The sequence below is a fragment of the Sycon ciliatum genome, chromosome 2, assembly GCF_964019385.1.
Source record: "Sycon ciliatum chromosome 2, ocSycCili1.1, whole genome shotgun sequence".
In the NCBI taxonomy this organism is placed as follows: Eukaryota; Metazoa; Porifera; class Calcarea; order Leucosolenida; family Sycettidae; genus Sycon; species Sycon ciliatum.
Window position 1 is genome coordinate 45,233,800 of NC_088644.1, and position 22,054 is coordinate 45,255,853.

At 49.3% G+C, this 22,054-nt stretch overlaps 2 protein-coding genes across 2 annotated transcripts; one reads left to right on the forward strand and one right to left on the reverse strand.

Moving 5' to 3' along the window:
• Window positions 1-3,795: 3,795 nt before the first annotated feature.
• LOC135810622 (uncharacterized protein K02A2.6-like) lies at window positions 3,796-4,419 on the forward strand. Its single transcript, XM_065324115.1, has one exon. It carries the CDS (start codon window positions 3,796-3,798, stop codon window positions 4,417-4,419), a length of 624 nt encoding a protein of 207 aa, XP_065180187.1.
• A 2,138-nt stretch (window positions 4,420-6,557) lies between these two features.
• Window positions 6,558-7,163, reverse strand: LOC135810623 (uncharacterized). Its single transcript, XM_065324116.1, has one exon. The coding sequence runs from the start codon at window positions 7,161-7,163 to the stop codon at window positions 6,558-6,560; it is 606 nt and encodes a 201-aa protein (XP_065180188.1).
• Between the last annotated feature and the right edge of the window lie 14,891 nt (window positions 7,164-22,054).

Genomic DNA, 22,054 nt, shown 5'->3' on the forward strand with positions numbered 1-22,054 from the left:
CTTGACTCAGTCTAAGACCACCAGATAAATATAGCATGGAAATGACAGCGTACACAGTAAATCGCACACAGCGCATATAGCGTATACCATGCATGATGCATCAGGGGTACGGCGGAGTCGAAATGCGACATTCAAGCGAATACCATGTCACCAGCGAGAACTTGTGGTTTTGTAAAATCCCCCCCCCCCCTCCCCAAAGGACTTCTCAGCGTCGTACAACAGCTCACAAGTCAAGCGATTCGGGGCTCACTATGTGTCATCTGCTGCTGCAATGGTGACCAAGGTGGAATATCAGTGCTCACCACTTCTGCCAACTCAATTGTTCCAAGCTCGTCGATGTAGGCTGTGACAAATGACACGGTCACAGGCTTACTGTTTCGACACGTTGCAGACGCTGGACCAGACAACACACAACCTATCTCTGTGTTCCACACAGTCTCGCCTCCTCCTTTCCTTAGGCAGATACTCCAGCTTCTTCTCGGCGTGTCCGACCGATATCGACATGCAATACACCGATATAGTGGGCTTTAGACCTGATCCTCCCACTGGTTTCTTGGCAGTATCACCCTGTCGTATGTGTGCGGCCTGGTAATACGCACCGTGCTCCTGAACCTGACGCACAGACATCCAGTAGATCAGGTTGGTCTTCATCTCAGATTCACATTGTTCCAAGATCAACTGCTTTGCCATTGCTAGCAGCACATGGGCCATCTTACCAATACTAGCGCTATACTCGGTGTCCACCTCACTATCTTCAGTCATAGCGAGCGTGGCCTCTAAATCATCTCCTCAGCATCTGTTCAGCACCTGCATGAGCGACACTGACTCACGCTGCTATCTGGTGTTCACGAGATGTTTGTCGAGATGGATACGGAGCGTCTCTGTAAGGTTGTATCCCTGGTGATGTTTGTGCCTGGAGAGCACTATATAAGTGGTGCTCTTCAGGCACAATCTTCCTCGACCTACTCAAGCTCAACTGATGAGGGGTGAATTCCCCGAAACACTGTGTCTTGATCAGGGAGTGGTGCTTTCTTGCAGGTTTGCCGAGTGGACGTTTCGGTGGACTTCTCATATCCTCTTGATGGCAGCCGTGAGTCAGTGAATTGAGAATTCGAGTCGGCAGGAATAGCGCAAGCACCCACATAGGGAGCATCACCCAATTCCCTCATTATCGCCGAAGTCGCACCAACCTCTTCTTCACAATGTTGTACCATACAGCAAATGGTTAATCAGGCATGTCTTGTCAGGTCCGGTAATCTCTGACATAACAGCAAGGAGCCTTGTGCGTGTTGTGTAACGCACGCACAACAATTACTCACCACTACTACTCCGCACACAGCACTCACAACGGCGGACTCTGACTGCAAGGTAAATAAAAGGACTGAAACTTGGAAATCAATTATTTAGGTAAGTATATAGAAAACAACAGCCGAACTTAATATTGGGAGAAGTAATCAACAAGGAGAAATAAAACCGGAACTCTACACAGAAGCGGTGGGGGCGGGGCTAGGCGACGTGGAGAAGTTCGAATGACGTTTGCGGGTACGCACGCATCGCGGTCAATGGGGCTTTGGCCAGCAAGCGAAGCATACAAATAAGGCTCCTCCATATGCATCAGAGATCGAGTGCAGTTCGGTTTTTCGAGCTCGTAGATTTGATTTGTTGCCTCTCTTTTAGCCCAGCCGGCATCAGGCCGGACTGGAGGAAGGTACAGTATTTTTAGGTAGATAGTAGTAGTAGTATAGTGGAGTTGTAGTCTAGGTAGCACAACGGTGGCAGGCCGTCGTAATGGGTGAGCTTTCAAGCGAAGCCCAGACGAAACTGCTTTGTTGCCTCCCAGGGATTGAGCACTCGCTGTTAGGAGTTGTCCAGACGCTATCTTTCCTAGCCACAGAATCTGCAGACAGTGCGTCCAGGATGAGCCACAGACTTTCAGAGCTATCTGCAGAAGTCAAAGGACTAAATGAGGATTTGGTCACCATCAAGACATCCGCCATTGCGAAATCTATGAGCGGCAGCAGGCCAAGGTCAAGGGCAGTTGGAGCTGGACACGCAACAACGAGCGGCAAACCGTCAGCAGCTGTCACAGGGGACAAAGTACAGCATAGTACGGTGCACCGTAGCACAGAACACTCGGCGGAAACTCCGTTTTTTTCTTGACAGCGTTGGAACAATAAAAAAAATTCTTTTCAGGTACAAACCATGGAAATGATAAACTTTGATGAGCACAAGGAGAAACCAACAAAGCACCATTACTTGCTTCCTGATTATCACTACATGATGATCAGACAAACGGGCTGTGGGAAGACAAACACCTTATGTAATATGCTTCTAATGTTACAATCATGGTTGAACTGTGATAAGGTCATCCTTTATGCAATAAATCCTCAACAACCAAAATACCAAATTCTTGACGGGTTTTACAATGGAATATCTCCTGGTAATCTTATCATTGAACAACCAGACAAGGTTTGTCCAGTGGAGGATCTCGATGATCAGGAAAATAAGGTGATAATTTTTGATGACATCAAGATTGATAAAAAGAACATGACAAAATTGATGGAATACTTTTAAAAGTCTTTCTCGGAACAAGAAATGTAACTATATCTTTGTCAACCATACTATGATGAACCGAAATATATCCGGAGAAATACCATGTGCTTCCTGCTGTACAAGGGCTTAGACAACAGAGACGTCCAATGTCTAGCACATGATCACTCCAAAAATCTTAAGAAAACCCAGTTTGCGGATGCCTATGAAATGACAACAGAGACACCACATTCATTTTTCATGCTTGATAAAACAGCAACATATCAGCCAGAGATGTACGGATGTGGATTCGATAGGTTCTTGGAGAAGTGATAAGAAAAAAAAGTATTGGTAGATAAGCATGCCTCGTTTTACTCAAGTAGAAAATCCTGAACATCGGAAGGAGGTCATTGACACCTTTCTCAAAAATCGAGAAATTCTCAAGCAACGTCAACTGGAAAAAGGATCGGCAAACAACAGCAGGAGGAGTTTGTAGAAGAGTTTAAAAAACCTGTTGTTAAACCAAACAAAGTTACGCCAGTCAGAAATCAAGTACTTGGGACACTGGCTGATCAAGGATGGTGTGCGTCCTGACGGTGACAAGCTGCTGGCAATCCAACAGGGTCAGCTGCCGCAGATGTTGGCAGATGTACGGCGTTTCCTTGGTATGGTGACGTACCTTTGGTAAATTCATACCGCAGCTCTCACAGGCAACTGAGCCGCTGAGGAAACTGGCTGAGCGACAACCATTCGTCGTTGATGATGAGGTGACGGCCGCGTTCACCGATGCGAAGACAGCCGTCGCCTCGTCGCTAGAGTGCTTAGCGTACTTTAAGCCATCCTTGGACGTCCCAACCAAGGTAACATGTGACGCATCTCCATTTGCTCTGGGTGCTATTCTGTGGCAGCAAGACAAGAGTGGCACTTGGTTACCTGTCACCTGCGCCAGTCGTTCATTGTCCGATGTTGAATCTCGTTATTCCCAGTTTGAGCGCGAGATGCTTGCTATCGTATTCTCTCTGACTCGATTCCGACAATACGTCCTGGGGAGATCTGTTCAAGTTGTGACCGACCACAAGCCCCTGATCTCAATCGTCCAGAAGCCGTTTTACGAAGTACCACCACGGCTGCAGTGCTGGATGGTCGCTCTCATGCCATCCCCAGTACACCTTGTCACATGCACCTGGGAAGCAGATGGTGTGTGAAGACACATTGTCAAGAGCGCCTGTCCAAGACTCAACTGCCTCACCAGAAGAAGCCTGCTCTATGATTGAGTTCATTGGCCTGGTCTTGGAAGAGTGCCCAGTCAATATCGACGATATCGCCAAGGTGACTAGTGATGACCCACTGTTGCGCAGCATACAGCAGCGCGTCTTGATGCAATCATGGTCACAAGTCACACCCGCTGAAGAGCCATACTACCTTATCCGAGATCAGCCGACGACCATTGACGGCATCCTGCTATTCGGTAACTGCTGTGTAATACCAGAAGCTCTCCGACATGCCGTACTGCAGTTTGCCCATGAAGGTCATCCTGGTCTGGACATATTCAAGGATGCTTTGCGACGACGAGTATGGTGGACCGGCATGTCTAAAGATGCCGACAAGTTTGCCGAGCAGTGTTCGGAGTGTTGGCGCCGTCATACAAACTCCGCACAAGAGCTGATGCCATCAGAAATTGAAGGAGTGTGGCAGAAACTGGCGGTTGATCTGGTGTGTATCGAGGGTCAACAAGTATTATCCATCGTTGACTACGGTTCACGCTATCCGGAGCTACTTCCCTTGTCAGCTACCACAACCGCAGCTGTCATTGACCGGCTGATGGAAGTGTTCGCGAGGTTCGGCCTGCCTAGGGTGTTGGTGTCCGACAATGGCCCCCAGTTTGCCTAAGCCGAAATGACCCAGTTCCTGGAGCGGTTGGGTATCCAGCACAATCAATCAAGCCCACGCTACCCCAGATCTAATGGCATGGTGGAACGTCTTCATCGAGTCGTCAAAGAGAGAATTCAATCTCTACGACCGTCCCTGTCTTTGCAACGCCGTTTGCAACATGTTCTCTTTGATATTCGCAACTCAGTGCACCGAATGCTGGGCATGTCACCCAATGAGGCTTTCTTCGGTCGCATGGTTCGCACCCATCTACCTCACCATTCTACCCCACGCATTGTGAACGCGTCTCATCAGATTCGCGCCAAAGATGACATGGCAGTCTCGCATGATAGTCGCCGCGGTGTCCGCCAGTTGCCTATGCTGCGTCCCGGCACAATGGTAGTCTTGCAGGATGGCTATTCCGACCCAACTACCCCTTGGCGTGTTGTGGAGCAGTATGGCAGAGAAGTCGGCGTCACTGATGGCAGGCGGATACTGCTCCGAAATCGGCAGCATGTGCGAGAACATGCTTCACCTGCGTCATCAACTGCCACCTCTTCTCGGTCTTTGGATCTCCAGCCAGTTCCGACGCCAGATCCCCAGCCAGCTACAGTCAGAAGTGAAATCCTCGGCACCTAATGCAGATGTGCCACCTGCTACGCCTACTGCTCCATGTGAAGCAGGAGTGGAATCTTAGATTAAAGAGGCCGATGCTAAGATTCATCCCGAGTCCAGTGACCAATCACGTCGTCAATCACGCCTACCACGGCCCGATGCCCAGTCTGGTTCGCTCTATCGCGAGGGCTATGTAACCCGCGCTGGCCGCACTGTCAAGCTCACTGAGAAAGCTGCTGGTGCGTTGATGTATAAGCGCATCGGTCTTATCGCTAACTAGGGTTAGCCCAAAAGCTTACCAATCATTTAGCGCTTGCACCCGAATGCATCAGAGCAGTGTATAGGAAATGGGAGAGCCAAGTGACTACATGCAATGGAAAGTCACAGAGCAAAGCTGCATGCATACCCACGTATTCTCACAACACCACACAAGGATGATTGGGGTACACCAGTGTGCTGGTTTCGATCAACTGGTGAAGCAATTGGCGTTGCAAACAGCCAAAGTGATCGCTCACGACTGAGCTGCAGCAGTACCCGCGACCAGGTGCAAAGTTCCCTGATCGACGTTGCAAACAGCCAACCAGAGTGAAGCAGTTGGCGTTGCAAACGGCCAAAGCAATCGCTCATGCTTGAGCGGCAATTGTACCCGCGACCGGGTGCAATGACTACTGATTGGCGTCGCAAACAGCCGACCAATAGTATGCAATTTTAAGCAGAGATAGTAGCAGCAAAGCAACCAGTTGAAGGAAGCTGTTCCCAGAAAACCAGCACACGGCACCCCAGCAAGCGTTCACCACCAATGCACGAGAGCTAAGAACAAGTTATTAAGGCACGAGATTGTGATACGAAGCTGGCGCCATTCCTTGGCCCACGTGCACGCTATGACCAACGCGTAGAGCTCCTTCCACTCAATGCTGTGAGTGAGTTGCTCAGGCGACCAGGTCCCTTGAAGCCAGCGGCCGCTGTTGAATGCGCCCCAGCCCAGGGTGCCACTGGCATCAGTGAACAGCTCCAAGTCAGCTCCAAGTCTGGAGATGGTGTCCAATCTGGGAACAGGAAGAATGATTTTCCGTTCCATTGTTCCAGGAGCCGTAGCCACCATTGGATATCTTCCTGGCACTCGGTAGTCAGACTGATGCGGTAGTGAGGCTGCTGGTAGCGACTGCAAATAGACCACAGGCGCCGCATAAATATCCGGCCGGGTGCGATGACTCTTGCAGCGAAGGAGAGTTTCTCCAGAAGAGATTCGAGTTCGCGCTGAGACATGGTGGGGTTGATGCTCGCTGCAGTCAACAGGCGCTTGATGTCAGCCAATTTGTCGTCAGGGAGCCGGGCTTCCATCTTCTCACAATCCAGGATAATGCCCAGGGATGTCAGGGTATGAGACGGGCCTTCCACCGTTGCAGGCGCGAGCGGGACTCCGAGGTATGAGAATGCACGGAGAAGAATGGCCAGCTGCCGATTCGCCACTGCCTGGCCCACGCTCACGCACAAGTAGTCGTCTAGGAAATGCAGCAAATTAGGGATGGAGAATTCGTGGTGCATTATCCATTCAATGGTGGCTGCCACTGCATGAAATACCGCCGGGCTAGAGCGGAGCCCATTGGCAAGACACGGTCGTAGTAGTACTTCCCCTGCCACAGGATGCCGAGGAGATGCCAATCTTGTGGGCGGACAGGTATTTGACGAAAAGCACTCTTCACATCGAGTTTAGAGAGATAGACAGGAGACGGGGAGGACATAATGATGTTAATGGCTTCATCAATGCTGATGTACTGCAAAGAGAAAGGCTCGGCAGGGATCCCGTCGTTAACGCTGGAGCCGGCAGGGCTGGACAGGTGGTGTATCAAGCGTAGTTTGCCATTCTTTTTCGGAACAGCGCCAATGCCAGAGCAGTACATAAATGGGAATGGGGGCGAGTCAAATGGGCCAGCCGTGTGGCTGACGTTGCAGGAAGCGGCGAGCTGTGCAGACACAAATGCAGAGTGCTGGAATGCTGATGAGAGGTTGGACGAGTGCTGGTTAGTTATGCGGTTGACGGTAAAGCCAATGTCAAAGCCGCAGCGGAGGCCGTTAATAACATACGAAGCCAATGAACTGTCAGGGTGGTTACGGAGCAGTGATTCGAAGCGAGAAACAGAGAGGGGCATGTGGACAGCAGGACATGCGCTTGTGAAATCAGTAGAACGTGAAGTGCAGGGAGAAATATGTACAATCGCGGGAGCTGCAGCCAAAGCAGCAGAGTTACTGGCGCCTACCGCACTTAGATCCGTTGTGGTCCTTGGACCCGCAGCGGTTGCAGACATGGGCGTACTTGCATGTGCTGAGACTGCAACGCCCAGCGTTGAAGTTCCGGCAGATCGGTTGGCCATTAGACACCGTACGGACTCCATTGAAGGCTGGCTGGTTGTTACGTTGCGGACGAAAGGGACACTGGCCGCCTCCGGGATGGACGAGGCGGCAGGACTCACATGTGGGCTTTGATCGGCAAGTCACGGACATTTGCCACAGATTTATGTCGATGACGTCAAAGCGCTTGCCTGGCTGAGCAGAAATGGTAGGGCAAAACTGGGTGTCGTACGACAGCCAAGCCTCCGGATAGTATTGCCTGTTGGCTGCAACTATGGTGGCTTGGTAGGAGAGCATCTCCTGCAGGCGGAACGGGTTGGCAGAACACACGACGTTCATGAAGAGAGTCCATGCCTCCAGCCATGTCGGCAAGTCGTGGACGCGTCGACGAACGGGCTGCGCCGCTCCACCTTTCACCACCTCCAGAGACTGGCCGCCACTGCTGAACTGCAGCTGAAGCAGGCGTGGGGCAAAATACGAGGTGGCGATAGTATCGGGCAGCAGCTGGGTGAAATCTACAAAGTCACCCTTCAATATTTTCTCTCGTATAGTCTGGGGAACGGAGAGATTACCAGCGTTGGAAGACTCCGGATCCAGACTCCGGAGGTTGAGTTCCAGCGGATCCAGGGGCAGTGATGGGGGCCAGCATTGGAGCAATCGTCTCCGACAAGGCAACGGTGACGGCGGAATGTACTTCCTGCCGCACAAACTGGCGCAAATCGTCATTCCTGCTCCGGTCCGGGATCTGGGGAGTCGGAGAAGATGCTGCAGCACTCTCCAGATCCTGCTCTTGCTCCTGCTCGTGCTCCTGCCGCAAGGATGGCGTGGCCGACGGAGATCGAGGTTCCCGTGCCGCCGAGCTCGATGTGTCCTGGATACTGAGCAGCAAACGGGCAAGAAGCTGGGGCTTTGTTCCACTCGAATTCAGCCCACGGCCTTCCAGCTCGGCCCGCAAGTCCGACACGTTCATACGGCGTGCTTCAGAGGAAGACAACATGTTTGTCGTGCAGTAAACGGCTGCGAGGAATCTACAAGGAGTCTGAATAATTAATTCTATTCTCGGCAAACAAATTCCGGTTGCTGCTCAGTGACACTGCAAAGGAAAGCGCAAGCCAAAGTCAGCGCAGCAAGAGCTACCCAAGGCGATTTGATTTGGGCGCGCATGCGCAGCAGTTGAGTGCACGTGTAAAGCCAGCTCAGCCGCAGCTAGCATGAGATAGAGAGCAGCGCATCGGCCTTATCGCTAACTAGGGTTAGCCCAAAAGCTAACCCAACATGTAAAAGAAGCTCTCGCTCTCTCTCCTACTGCCGTCTAGACTTGGTCTCAGCTCTCTGTCTTGGTTTACTTTGAGCTCTGATTTGAATGACTACTCACAACGTAAAACTAACAGTCTTTGTCTGTTGATCGTGTGGGGTTGAACTTGGACCAAGCCAGCTATATTGGTTGGCCCCTGGGATGTGATGGGCTTGTCGTGAGGCCACACGTCTATTCAGTCGCCGCTCGTAGTGATTCTTGGGTCCAGTCACTGAGAGCCAGGGATGCGACATATTAAATTTGTATTGCATTTTCCTCCATTGTGCTTCTTTCGACGGTAAAAGAGGCTTCATACACTACTCTCGGGATCTCGGGGATTTCAAACAAAAACTCCCGGTAAAGTGACGTGTTTTTGTTTGATACAGAATGTTCCTGAAAACTCCATGCATTACCCTCGAATGTCTCTTTATTTCTTCAAAACATTACGCTGCGCACTTGCACTTCCGACTATGTACTGCACTTTCAAGACCTGACCAGCCTAGCCTGCAAGATATGCACTGACTTTTCGTTTGACCTTTGTTTTCCATTCTTCTCCTGCGCCCTCGTCATTTGTTGTTATAATAATAGGAATGGAGACACAATCAAGAGTTCGCGTTGTTGTGTGCCGGGGGCCAGTGGGACAACAACGCTATTTCCATTTCACTAAGTCCCCATCCAAATAGCAAAGGGATATCCTGCTACAGCCGACAATCACAGTTGATACGCAAAGAGGAAATGGCATGAAGGACGAGCGCAATCAGATCCTACACAGAGAGGTTGCGTCTACCTGATTGTAACGAGCAAGACTTTGAAAGAAAGTCAGAGTCCATTGAGAGAATGGAAGACGGTGTCCAGATGTCCAGAGCAGTAACTGGGTACCGTCAAGAAGTGAAGCCCTAATAGTTGGATGTATGGATGTAAAGGGTTACATGCATTGGTCACCTTGACAGCCACGCACAGTAAATGGAGCAGCAAAATGTCCTACGTTTTCAGAGCTGCCCTACAGTGTCTAAAGAAAAATCATGTATCCCTCTCTAACTTACAAATGTTCTGAAGTTTTAGGAAACGCGGAACGAAGATTATAATTATGGCCTTTAGATTACTAATAATATTATTGAATCCATGAATCATTCGCCCTTTGTGGATAATTCTCTAAAACAATGACAGATTCTACTTGAAAAGCATTGAAATTTCCAGAACCTTCAACCTTGTAGCGCGCACTTCCGTTATTTCTGCTCCATTTCTTCATGTTCCTAACAAAAATGGCGGTTGCCAACATAACAAAATATTAACTACACTAACCATAAAAAAACGGGTTTTTGTACCTTTTCTACCGCCATTATCCACCAAAGACTATGAGTCTATGAGTCCCTGGGGAAGTCCTCGTTTAGGTACACTGTTTAACGTCATATTCAGTTCTCACGAAACTTGTAACAATTCAAGCCAGTCTATTTTTCATGCTTCGGTGGTTAGTTATTTTTCTGCAGTGTCAAATAAAGTAACTTCAGAAAATGCGTTTTCTTAGCTTTGCAAAAACCCTCATGCTTGACAATGGAAAGAAAAATGACGGAAACTATATGTTACAGTGGTGTATGTGAACTGTGCAACCTAACCAATTTGCATAATTATGAATCATGTTGTGGTTAGGAGTCTAGGTTGTTCCTGAAAACAGCGTCATGTTTCGGCCTTTTAGATTAGAACCACTATACCCTAGGCGCAGGTGATTCCAAACAAAGCCCTGTACGGCAGATGCCACGCAGAGCCCATCAGTGCCCTCATGCGGCGATCCAGATGGGGCCTGTTTGGGCATATTCTTAGACTCCCTCAAGACACGCCTGCCGCCCTCGCTATGCGGAGTCACTTCACCTGTGGGGAAAAGGTATGGCGAGGGCGGCCACGGACAACCATCGTGTCCACACTATCCGCGGACCTAGAATCAGCAGGACTGAGGAGTCTGAGGAACTTGGCAGACCTGGAGCACCTGCGGGCCATCGCCGCTGACAGGCCTGCGTGGCGCGAGCTGTGCCAGGATGTACACAGTAACTAACGGATGGGACAGAGGCATTGTACAGATCCCGTGCATTTAGCACTTACCATCGACCATGAGTTACAAACCTATCGTCGTTGTCTGTTATTCTTGTTTTATTTTTTTGATCTTTCGAATAGATCCCGTGCATTGAGCACCTATCATCGAACATGAGTTATGTGCCTATCGCCTGCTGTCTTACATTTATTTTTTACTTTTGTTTATTTTTGTTTTCCTCCCTGCCCACTCTGCCTGTCTTCTGGCACATGCGAACACGTGGACTTACTGTTGACGTAAACGCGGACGTGCGTATAATAAAATAATAATACCCTAGACTCGGTGTTTTGTGCACTACCCGCAACTAAGCAAGAACAACATTGTCTTTGTGCTTTGTCGTTTGTAGAGAGTTGAACAGTAATCAGATCCGGACTTTAATAACCTTAATCAGGCCAATGTTCCCAAAAGGGAACATATCTTTCCGCATGCGATTTGGTCAAGGGAAATTCATTTTTCCTCCGCCTTTTCTGTTTATATACATATCTAGAAGGCTGATGATCATGAATCTTGGAATATTTGTCAGGCTTTTGAAATTTTCAAGTATCGGGATGTAACGCGAAATGTGAATTTTCGGTATTCGGCCATACTTCAGAAATTGAGAATTCTGGTGTGACTAATCCACACGTAAGAAGTGCACTCTGCTACTATGGCCACCAAACTGGCCTAAAGATTCACCGGAAATTTGGTCATGGCACATAGAAACCCGCCGTCTTTCTTCGATCTTCCCAAAAGGGAACATTGGCCTGATCCGAGACCCAGATATACCTCATTTTCACCAGATTTCAGGAACCAGTATATCTTGCGCATATGCCTTGTTTATAACATCCGTAAACGTGGATATATAACTGATGGAGCCTTTTTGATGTTTTGATGGTGATTGGACCATCTCCATGGTAACCAAATTTGGTCATATACTTGTGATTTACTAGCATGCGGGATACAGCAATGCTTTGCGAGCATGACATTTGCCAAAGTAAATAAACAGTCTCCAAAGGGATATACTTCTGAAGTAGGGTTTCTTTTGTGTAACAAGATTCACTTGAACAATATTCAGCAAAGTATGGATGCTTTATGCCGTTCTCCTGGACTTTCGATGATTTTTTCCTCGCGCGGTTGCATTTTTGTCAGAAAATATCGCTTTAGGTGTGGCAGAGGGAAAGTTTTACAGTAGCAGAGTCCTTTCTGGAAAGGGACTCAAAAGTGATTCCAATGGAAGCTAAGGACATTGTTGAGAACTCCAACACACTTCAGGACCTAGTCATAGCGCCACCGATTACTGGCAATCTGAACGTAAGCGCTATAGGGGTAAGGCATCCTGCAGCTTCATAACTCGAAAAGAAGTGGTGAGCACACTTGCTCCTTCCCTGAGCACTGCAAATTCACAACTCAGTTCACTGCATGGTGCTAATGATTCAGTGATTCTGATGCAGTGAATTTGCTGCGCCCAGGGAAAGAGCATGTGTGCTCATCACTTCTCGTTGATCTGAACGTGGACGATGAAATAGAGTAGTAATCAGATGATTCAACGGATGATAAGGGTTTCATCGAACTTGCAAGATATATGGACCTAGACAACTACAAGGTGACGAATGGAGAGGATGATGATATTGGTGCCTGTCCTGTTGATAGTGAGTGCGACGGCAAAAAAACGCTAATCCGCTGGAGCAACGCGTTGGGTGAAATAGACTGGTGTTTACGATAGGCGTCCTGAAATCGAACCGGACAAATCCCTTCACGATCACCACGAGATCACTACAGCATCACCCACTTGCCAATCGCGAGATATACACACCCTGTACATCTCTAAACACTATTGGACGAGTAAGTACTGCGCGATACCCGCGATACGGACAAGGCCCACATTAGCTCGGAGACCGACAATCTTGAGAGATTCATTGTAATTCTCTTTGTGTGGCTCCACAGTCTTACAACTAATCTGAGAGTGCCAATTTTTCAAGCAGCGGCGAACCCCAAGCCGATGTCCTACATTCAGTTTCATCCCGAGATCGCCGTCCTATTTTATTATAGCCGACCCCGCCCAGAACCACCAGTGTCTTGCTGTTGATGTGCAATATAAGGGCGTTTGACAACACAGAATGTGGACAACAAAGTGTCGTTGTAAATGGTGCAGACAAACCACGATATGTTACTGTTCTAAGTGTGGAGTTCGACTGCATTTCGATCGTGGATCGAATACCACGGTGTATACGAGACGCAAATGGTAGCAGACGAAAACACTAAGAAACATTGCTGGACACTCCTTGACGACTATTACATATTTTTTCTTCTCCATAACTGCTTGTTCATGTTTGCATTGCTCCACAAACACTTAGAAGGCAACATAATCCATTATATCATATTGAATCTTCCCTTCATAAAAACCAGGGTCTTTTTGGTACGCGGTCCGGTCAACGTTCCCTTTTGGGAACATATAAATATTTCCATCACGCATGGACATATTCAGTTCAAACTTATAAACATGCTGAATTGGTCCAATACAAGCCGAAACAAAAGAAAAAAACTGCAAGAATACGCTGAATTCTTGTGAGGGCCAAATTAAGGTTAAGTGACGGTGTGTTCTCTGGTCTAACAAAACTCGAAATCCTGTAAGTATTCTCATCTGCACCACTGAACGCAGAGAACAGTAATTATAACTGTGTATATATAGAGTACTGCTGAATACGTGATGAACAAACCTCGATTATCGGTGAGTATTATTATCTGCTGCACTGATTGAAGGAAACAGTTGTAAACGCTGTGTGTGAAATGCTTTGTTATAAAGCCTCTGATTCTCGCAAGTGTCAGGAACGAATGACCACACGTCACAAGGCCATCTACTTTTCTTAACTGTATATGTTGGAAAAGAATTCGGGTGGACACACCCATTCCCATAGCGCTGCACATCACATCCGAACCAGTTCCGTTATTTTTTACGTTTCGGCACTTGGCCATCGTCAGGTAATAACAATGAATACGTGGAAGCCACACAAGAGCAGTATATATAGGCAGAGTGAAGCGCCAAAAAAGATGCGAATAATGTCACCTAGTATGCAGAAGGGGGGGGGGGACAGAGAGAGAGAGAGAGAGAAAAGGCGCAACTAGCACATCACGGAGGAGAAGGCAGCGCGCATTGTGCTCTGTGAACGGCGTTACACAGAGTGTAGCGCCAAAAAAATAAAATAATGATGCGAGTTATGTCACCTCTATACAGAGGGGGGAGAGAAGATACAACTGTGCACATCACGGAGAAGAAGAGCGCGTCGTTCTGCTCTACGAAGTGAGGGTACATGCCAAATAATTATGGTGTTAATTCTAGCACATTACAGGAGGGGAGCACGGAGGCCCATGCGCCAATGCACTATGAGGTTAAACTTCCATGCCAAACTGTTACCACCAGGGACGCGACGAGGCATCAGGAACAGAATGGATTTGATCAGTGCCGACAATGCAAATGTAAACGTGATGATCGGGCTTGTTTGGATTGCAAACCTGGCGTGAGTGAGAAATGTCGGAATCCTCACAACATCTTGTTAATCTTGCCGGACGGCGATGTGGGTCCTCTGTTTCCAGTGAACCACGTGGTATTGTCCAATGCCGGCGGTGGTGGTAACTCGAACCATAGCCATAATGCTGTTCTTCGGATGGTGGCTGCTGATGAGAGTGCACATGTGGGTGATGACCTTTCAACAGTGCCAGTGGCTGTTGTTTCTCATTGCAGTTCCATGGCTGGACCTTTGCGTGCCAGCGTCCCTGTCGCATTGGTTCCTGACAGTAACGACCTTGCAGTGCACTTTGCGCCCAAACAATAACTCAGCTGGAGCAACTCCGGTGGTGCTATGTGGCGTTGAGCGGTATGCCATCAAAAATCGTTGAACCTCCCGCTTCCACGTCTTTCCTTCCGCATATGCAGCACGAATCACTTTCATCAGGGATCGATTTTGTCGCTCAACTTCACCGTTAGCTCTCGGCCACAGTGGTGTAGTACGAAGCTGTTGAACACCACACTCATGTAGAAACTTCGCAAACCCTTCCGAGTTGAAAGGTGGGCCATTATCTGTACGCAAACTCGTCGGGATACCGTGTCGGCTGAACTGGGCTTCAATCATCGGAATCACAGCTTCAGCTGAGGTTGACTTGACCACATCTACTTCGAAATATCGACTGTAGTAATCCACAAGCACCACAATGTGCTCGCCAGACGGTAGTGGACCCAGCAAGTCAACAGCCAAATGCTGCCATGGCGCATCTGGAAGAGGAGTGGACTTGACTGGCGGTGCATTGGCTGGTGCTGCAACCACTTGGCAGGCATGACACGACTTGCAGAGCTTCTCGGCCTCGCTATCCATGCCTGGCCACCAAACCTTGGACCGTAGACGCTCTTTCGTCTTCACGATGCCCTGGTGGCCCTCATGTGCCAACTGCACGGTCTGGTGTCGCAACTCTGTAGGGATAACAATGCGTTGACCTCTGAGCACCACCTTGCCAACAACAGTCAATTCTCCTCGGACCTGACGGTATGCTGCTGGCAGACCATCCCAAGATCCGTCGTGAAGGCACTTGCGAACAGCAGATAGCTCTTCATCTTCAGCTGAGCTACGTTCAATCGTTCTGATACCGATAGCGATGGGTGCTGCTGTCTGAGTGATTAGTCTAACCGACTCTTCATCACTGCTGATTCCTGGATCCGCCGCTGCAACGGGCAGGCGAGATAAAGCGTATCTGCAAGCCGAAGAACTCAATGGAGCTCTTAGCGAACTCACACTTTGCTGGGTTGACTGTGAGGTTGACCTGCTGCAAGCGATTCATCAATGCATGAACCCTCACATCATGCTGGTTCAGTGATTCCGCATGTAGCAAGATGTCATCAGCTCCGTTTCTGCAACCGGCCAAATCCTTGATCACATCGCTGATGATCTTCTGGTACAGCTCTGGTGCTGAACTTATACCAAATGGCAGTCGACGAAACCGGTACAACTTCCCATTTGCAGCAAAAGTTGTCAGGTAGCGGGACTCTTCTTCCAACTCTACTTGGTGAAATCCCCACTTCAGGTCAATCTTCGAAAACACCGTGCTGCCATTGACTTCATGCAGCAGCTCCTCTGTTGTTGGCATTGGATGTCGTTCTCGGACGATGGCTTCATTGACCCGGCGTAAATCCACGCACAAACGGATGTCGCCATGCTTCTTTGGTGCTATCACAATTGGGCTTACCCACGGCGTCGGGCCCACAGCTTCTTCAATAATTCCTGCTTGCTGTAACTCCTGAAGTTTTTCATCCACCTTGATTTCATACGCATATGGTATCCTACGCTGGCGTTGGGCCACAGGTGGAACTTCAGAGTCTACATGAACACGTGCTTGGTAGCCAATTAACTTGCCCACACCACTGAACACACCAGGATACTCATTCTTGATTTCATCGTTGATACTGGGGCTAGCTGTGGCGCTGCCAACTTGATTCACGTCAGGTAGCACCAAGGCCTTCAACTAACTTGAGTGCAGTACTACGTCCCAGCAAGAACTCTCCATCTCCTCTGACGACGATCACTTCGTCCTCAGTGCGCTCTGAGCCGCATTGGAAAATTGCAGTAAACTTGCCGACGACATTCAGCTGGTGTGCTCCATACGCGAAAAGCTTCCTGGTGCACTTCGTCAAAGTGACACCGAGGCCTTGCAATTGCAGCTGGCCCAAAGTCGATTCTCCTAACAAGTTGCATGATGCTCCAGAATCGACTAGCACTCGCGTCGACACACCATTGAAGCTGACATCGATAGAGGCCTGTGTCAAATAATTACTTCCTCGCACTCCAAACACAAAATCGTCTACATCTTGAATTTGATTTGCCGAGTGATTTTCTTTTCTGTACAAACTTGCCTTTCCCGACGACTTGGGAGCGTGACGCGTGTTGCCTGTACGCTGTTTGTCACCTCCGTTGCATTTGGATGCGAAGTGACCGTTTATGCCACACTTTCTACACCTTTGGCCACGTGCAGGACAGTTCCGGTCGCGGGCGAAGTGGCCAACTTTTCCACAGTTGTGACACTCTTGCTGGGGTACGCCGTGCACAGCATTCACACTTCCTGGTGCAGCTTCACCCGTACCGTACGAACTGGACCCATGCCCATCATGGCTTGCACTGTGACTTGCACTTGTCGATGTTGACATATCACGTGCGTGCTGCTCCGTTGTTTCATACTCGCGACCTTTTTTCAAGGCCACCGCCAAAGTGAGGTCGTCGACTTCTAACAATTTCTTTCTGAGGCGATTGTCCGATATCCCTATCAGGAGCTGGTCGCATACATGATCCTCCATGTCGGTGCCATAGTCACAGTATTTGCCTTGCCCAAGCAAACGGGTCGAAAACTGAGATACTGTTTCACCAGTCCGTTGTGACATCTGACGAAGCTTATACCGTTCGAACCTCTTGTTGGCCACGAACTCAAACGCCTTGTCCAAAGCACTCACAGCTCGCTCGAATAAATTGTCGGTGTCCTCATCTTCTGTTAGCGTTTCGAATTTCTCCTGTACTGGCATACCAGCCAAGTACAGCAACAGACTCCTCTGCCTCTTCGCGGATGTTATGTTCTGCCCATCCACATAGTACTGGAATGATCTCTTCCACCTGCGCCATCTTGCCGAAACTTCATGGGCAGGACCCTCGAGATCGAACATTACAATGCTGTCCATGGCATTTGTGCTGCTTCGTCATGTGCATCAATTGCTCGTGGTGATGGTGCGGTTCATTGTGCTCAGCCATTGGCGGGGTCTTCTCCAGAGGAACATATTCAGGATCGACCCTTGTCGACCACAGTAGTACCTGGTGTGGATGACTGCGGCCATGTGACAGCCCCTTGTGAAACGTTTTGTCTGGGGAATTTGACGGCATCTGAGACTATGACGGCTCTTTCCACAGCATATGACATGTGTGTGCATCTTGCTCCGAATGCATTTCAAGCTAGTGCCTCGCGGAAATGTTGGCCGGAGATTTATAAGAACTCTATCTACTTATTTCAACTGTTTTGGTGATGCAGGATCATACGCTGACAGCGTGTTGATGGTGGCAGCAGTATTTCAGATGCTGATACTGCAGGTTCCGCGCAGTGATCCTCCTGCTCATGCCAAGCTCCTGGACAGGCGTTTGGACCAGTGGTTTCATGGTCAGATTAATGAATTATTGTTGGAAACAGAGACCATCCACAATCTCCGAGAGAAGTCCAGTACAAGGGGTCGAGGTCGTTCTGATGATCCTGCACGAGAGTTTGCGGATTGTGTCGCATCTGGGAGGCTATCGGCTGCTCTGCGCTGCCTTGGAGCTGATCGTGGTGGTGGAGTGCACAGCATCACTGATGAAATTGACGGTGTTCCAGTAATCAATATATTGAAGCAGAAGCATTATGAGGCTGAGCCCGTGTGCGACGAGGCTCTGATACCGGGACAGCCGCCTCCTCCTCCGCATCCCATCTATTTTGCTTCGCTGGGGCGCCGTGCTATCCGACAGGCAGCGCTAGGTACACAGGGCGCAGCGGGACCAAACGATGTGGATGCTGAGGCCTGGCGTCATATGTGCTCCAGTTTCACGAACGCTTCGGATGGGTTGTGTGAGGCGCTTGTAAATATAGAGATAACACTGTGGTAAATCGACTGCTTGTATTGTTACAATAGTTCTGACGATATTAGTTATTTGATTGTATTCTTACTTTGTAGCTGCGTCCAGGATCGTTGGAATTCTCATCACGGACTCCATTCTAGTTTCGAAGAGATATATATTCTTGTCCAATTGTTCTCAACAAATTCCTCGTCTTGTGCAACAAATTCTTCGTAGTATTTGCAGTACGTAGTCTCGCGCTCTTTGATTTGTTTGACTCGCGCGTGACTTTCCTTTCTTTTCTTTTTGTCATGTATGACGTATCGGTATGACGTGAGTGTGTACGCACTCTGTTTATGACCACGTGACTGCATGCTCACGTGGAACTACAGTCAGTAGGCTAGTGCATTTTAGCGACTGCAGCGATCCGATCTTCTTGCTGCAGCGCTGTTTCTTCTTCTTCACTTGTGTCTTTTCTTTGGTCGCTGCACTAGTTTGTGATTACCATGATTACGCGTCAATGGACGACATGGTCGCCATTTTGTGCATGTCCTTTTTCTTGATGGATCTTGGATCTCGTGGAAAAAAGAAGAGTTTTCTTTTCTCCCAACTTTACCACTATTTCAATATTTCAACTCTCTTGATTCCTTGTTGATAGTTGTGGCTCAGTGCATGTGCGAGTGTGCTGGAGTGCTAGCTGGAAGAGATAGAGAGCATAGTGGTGGAGTAACACGCTTGCTTCTTGTGCCAGGAGAGTGGCCACTGAGCATATTGATGCTGGTGCATTGATGGCGTTCACTGCAAGTCGCTTGCTGCCCTTGGACAAGCGGCACGGTGTCAGACCAATTGGCATCGGCGAGGTTGTTCGTCGCATTGTGGGGAAAGCAATTGTGTCAATTGTGGGCCCTGCGGTTCAGCAGGCTATGCAGGAGGCGTTTGCTCGTGAAGAGACCGATGGAATTACGCCTCCTGCATAGCATGTATGCCCGCGTCCACCCCGCAGTCCTGACCGGCGCACAGCTGGGAGCAGCCAACAACCCGCTTTAGCGAGTAGCATCCACATCGTTTGGTCCCGCTGCGCCCTGTGCACCTAGCGCTGCCTGTCGGATAGCACGGCGCCCCAGCGAAGCAAAATAGATGGGATGCGGAGGAGGAGGCGGCTGTCCCGGTATCAGAGCCTCGTCGCACACGGGCTCAGCCTCATAATGCTTCTGCTTCAATATATCGATTACTGGAACACCGTCAATTTCATCAGTGATGCTGTGCACTCCACCACCACGCAACAAATGGTTTCAATCGCCTGAATCGCAGCGTCTGCATTCGGAATGTTCAACATCTTTGCCCGCCTCTGGCCACTGTTTTAATTAACACCTACAGGACTCCTGCATGCCTATATGTCGACGTTGATTGCATCTTGTTGGAGGAGGGAACAACCCACGGAGACCCTCTGGCAATGTACATGTATGGCATTGGCATGATGCCTCTCGTGCACAAAGCTGAACAAGCCGGGACTATCCGGTCTTGGTTTGCAGATGATTCCGCAGCGGCGAGTGTGTTGCGTAGGCTCCGTAGTTGGTGGGACATCTTGGCAAGTGATGGCCAAGCTTATGGATATTTCCCAAATACATCAAAATCGATTCTGGTGGTGAAGGAGCGTTGCTATCGTGAGGCAGTTGAGCTATTCAGCGACACCAGTGTCGTCATTACGTGTAATGGAGCTCGGTATCTGGGGGCAGCCATCGGCTCAGCTGACTTCAAGGAGAACTTTGTATCGACTAAGGTCCTGGAGTGGGCTGATGAGCTAACTCGATTGGCTGATTTCGCTCGCTCGCAGCCCCCGGCAGCATATTATGCATATGTCTCGGGCTTGAGAAGTCGCTGGGCTTTCCTATTCAGCGTTCAGTCTATTTCTCCGTCCCAGTTCCAGCCACTGGAGGACGTGATAAGCACGAAGCTTATACCAGCAATGACGGGTCGGCCACCGCCTGGCACAGTGTTGAGGGAAGTACTCGCAATGCCCTGTCGTTTAGGTGGCCTGGGCCTGGTCAGCCCGATGACTTTGTGCTCCCAGTATGAGCCGTCTGTCGCCATCACAGCATCTCTCTCCCGGCAAATCGTGGATCGTGTTTCTGATATTGAGAATTCTCTGATTGGCATCCAGCGGGAGAAGGCGAAGAGGAAGAAGGAAGTACGTCATAGCCAGGCGGAGTCGGCACGGCGTATCAGCAATGGTGCGTCGGACGCCTTGCGACACACCATTGTCCTCGCCCGTGAACCTGGCACCTCGAGTTGGCTGACTTGCCGTCCATTGAAAAAGTATGGCTTTTCACTGAGCAAGGCTGAGTTCATGGACGGCTTGTGCCTTCGTTATGGTTGGATGCCGCCGAGGTTACCAACTCATTGCTCTTGTGGACGGGAAAATGGTATTGACCATGCCTTGTCATGTCCCCTTGGTAGTTTTACCATTATCCGCCATAATGAGATCCGGGATGTGACAGCCTCTCTCCTTCAAGAGACCTGTCACAATGTCTCGATCGAGCCACTGCTTCAGCCACTCACTGAAGAGAGAATGAGATACAGGTCTGCTATTTTGGAGGAGCATGCGCGGCTTGATGTAGCAGTCAGTGGTTTGTGGGGCAGTCGTTTTGAGCGTACTGTACTTGATATACGGGTTTTTAATCATCATGCACGCTTAAATCGATCTGCAACACACACCACTGTCTATCGGCGCCAGGAAAAAGAAAAGCGACGATGCTATGAAGAGAGAGTGAGAGAGGTGGAGCATGCGATGTTCATGCCTGTTGTGCTGTCGGCAAGTGGTGGCATGGGAAGAGCGGCGACATCACTCCATCGCCATATCGCGTTATTGAGAGCGGAAAGGAGAAAGGAGCAGTACTCCCACGTAATATCTTACATCAGATGCCGTCTCTCATTTGCCCTGTTGCTATCATGAATCACGTGTTTGCGGGGCTCACGAGGTCTTCGCCGTGAGCGATCGGTTCGGCATCCGGAGTCTGCTGAGCTGGTTGTTGCTGAGGCCCAGGTTGCTCGCATGTGAGAATCTATAAATTGCAGCAAATTATTTTTATAATAAATACTGGACGTGGATATTGAATTAAACTGTACTCAGTGACTCTTTACATTTTACAGGCTACGTTTTATTATCCTCACAGGGTGAAACAGAGCTCTAGGCCATTGAAGAAAATGTTGAGTAACCTCCACCATTACACTGCGCTCTTTAGCCGACTAGACCCTCCTGCACACTACCATCACCATTGCGAGGACACTTCCGTAGACGATATTGATAAACTCCTTCAGACAGCTGTTTCGCTAATACATAGCTCATCAGTGAATCAGTGAATACCATACGACGAACTGTTTGTTTCTACCAGCGTTATTGTACCGTCGACACAGCTCTGGCGACGATATACTGAGCGAATGCCGCGGGGCCTCCCAGCGTGTCAGCGGCAGTGGGTGATGGGCAGATAACAAGGTAGCTTGCGGACAACATCGGTGGCATGAAGCCTAGTGACTGCCAACCGTCTTGGCGTGACGGGCGAGCAGTACAGTGCCATGCCCCAGGGGCTGCTGTGGCTGTCAACATCGGCGGGTCGTGAGGTGCGTTCGCAGGCCTTCATGGCGCTCGGACAACGGCATTGCTAGTACACAGACTCTCACTAGCTACATAGTACTCTGATTCTGATTCTGGCACGTTATTTCTGCATTGAA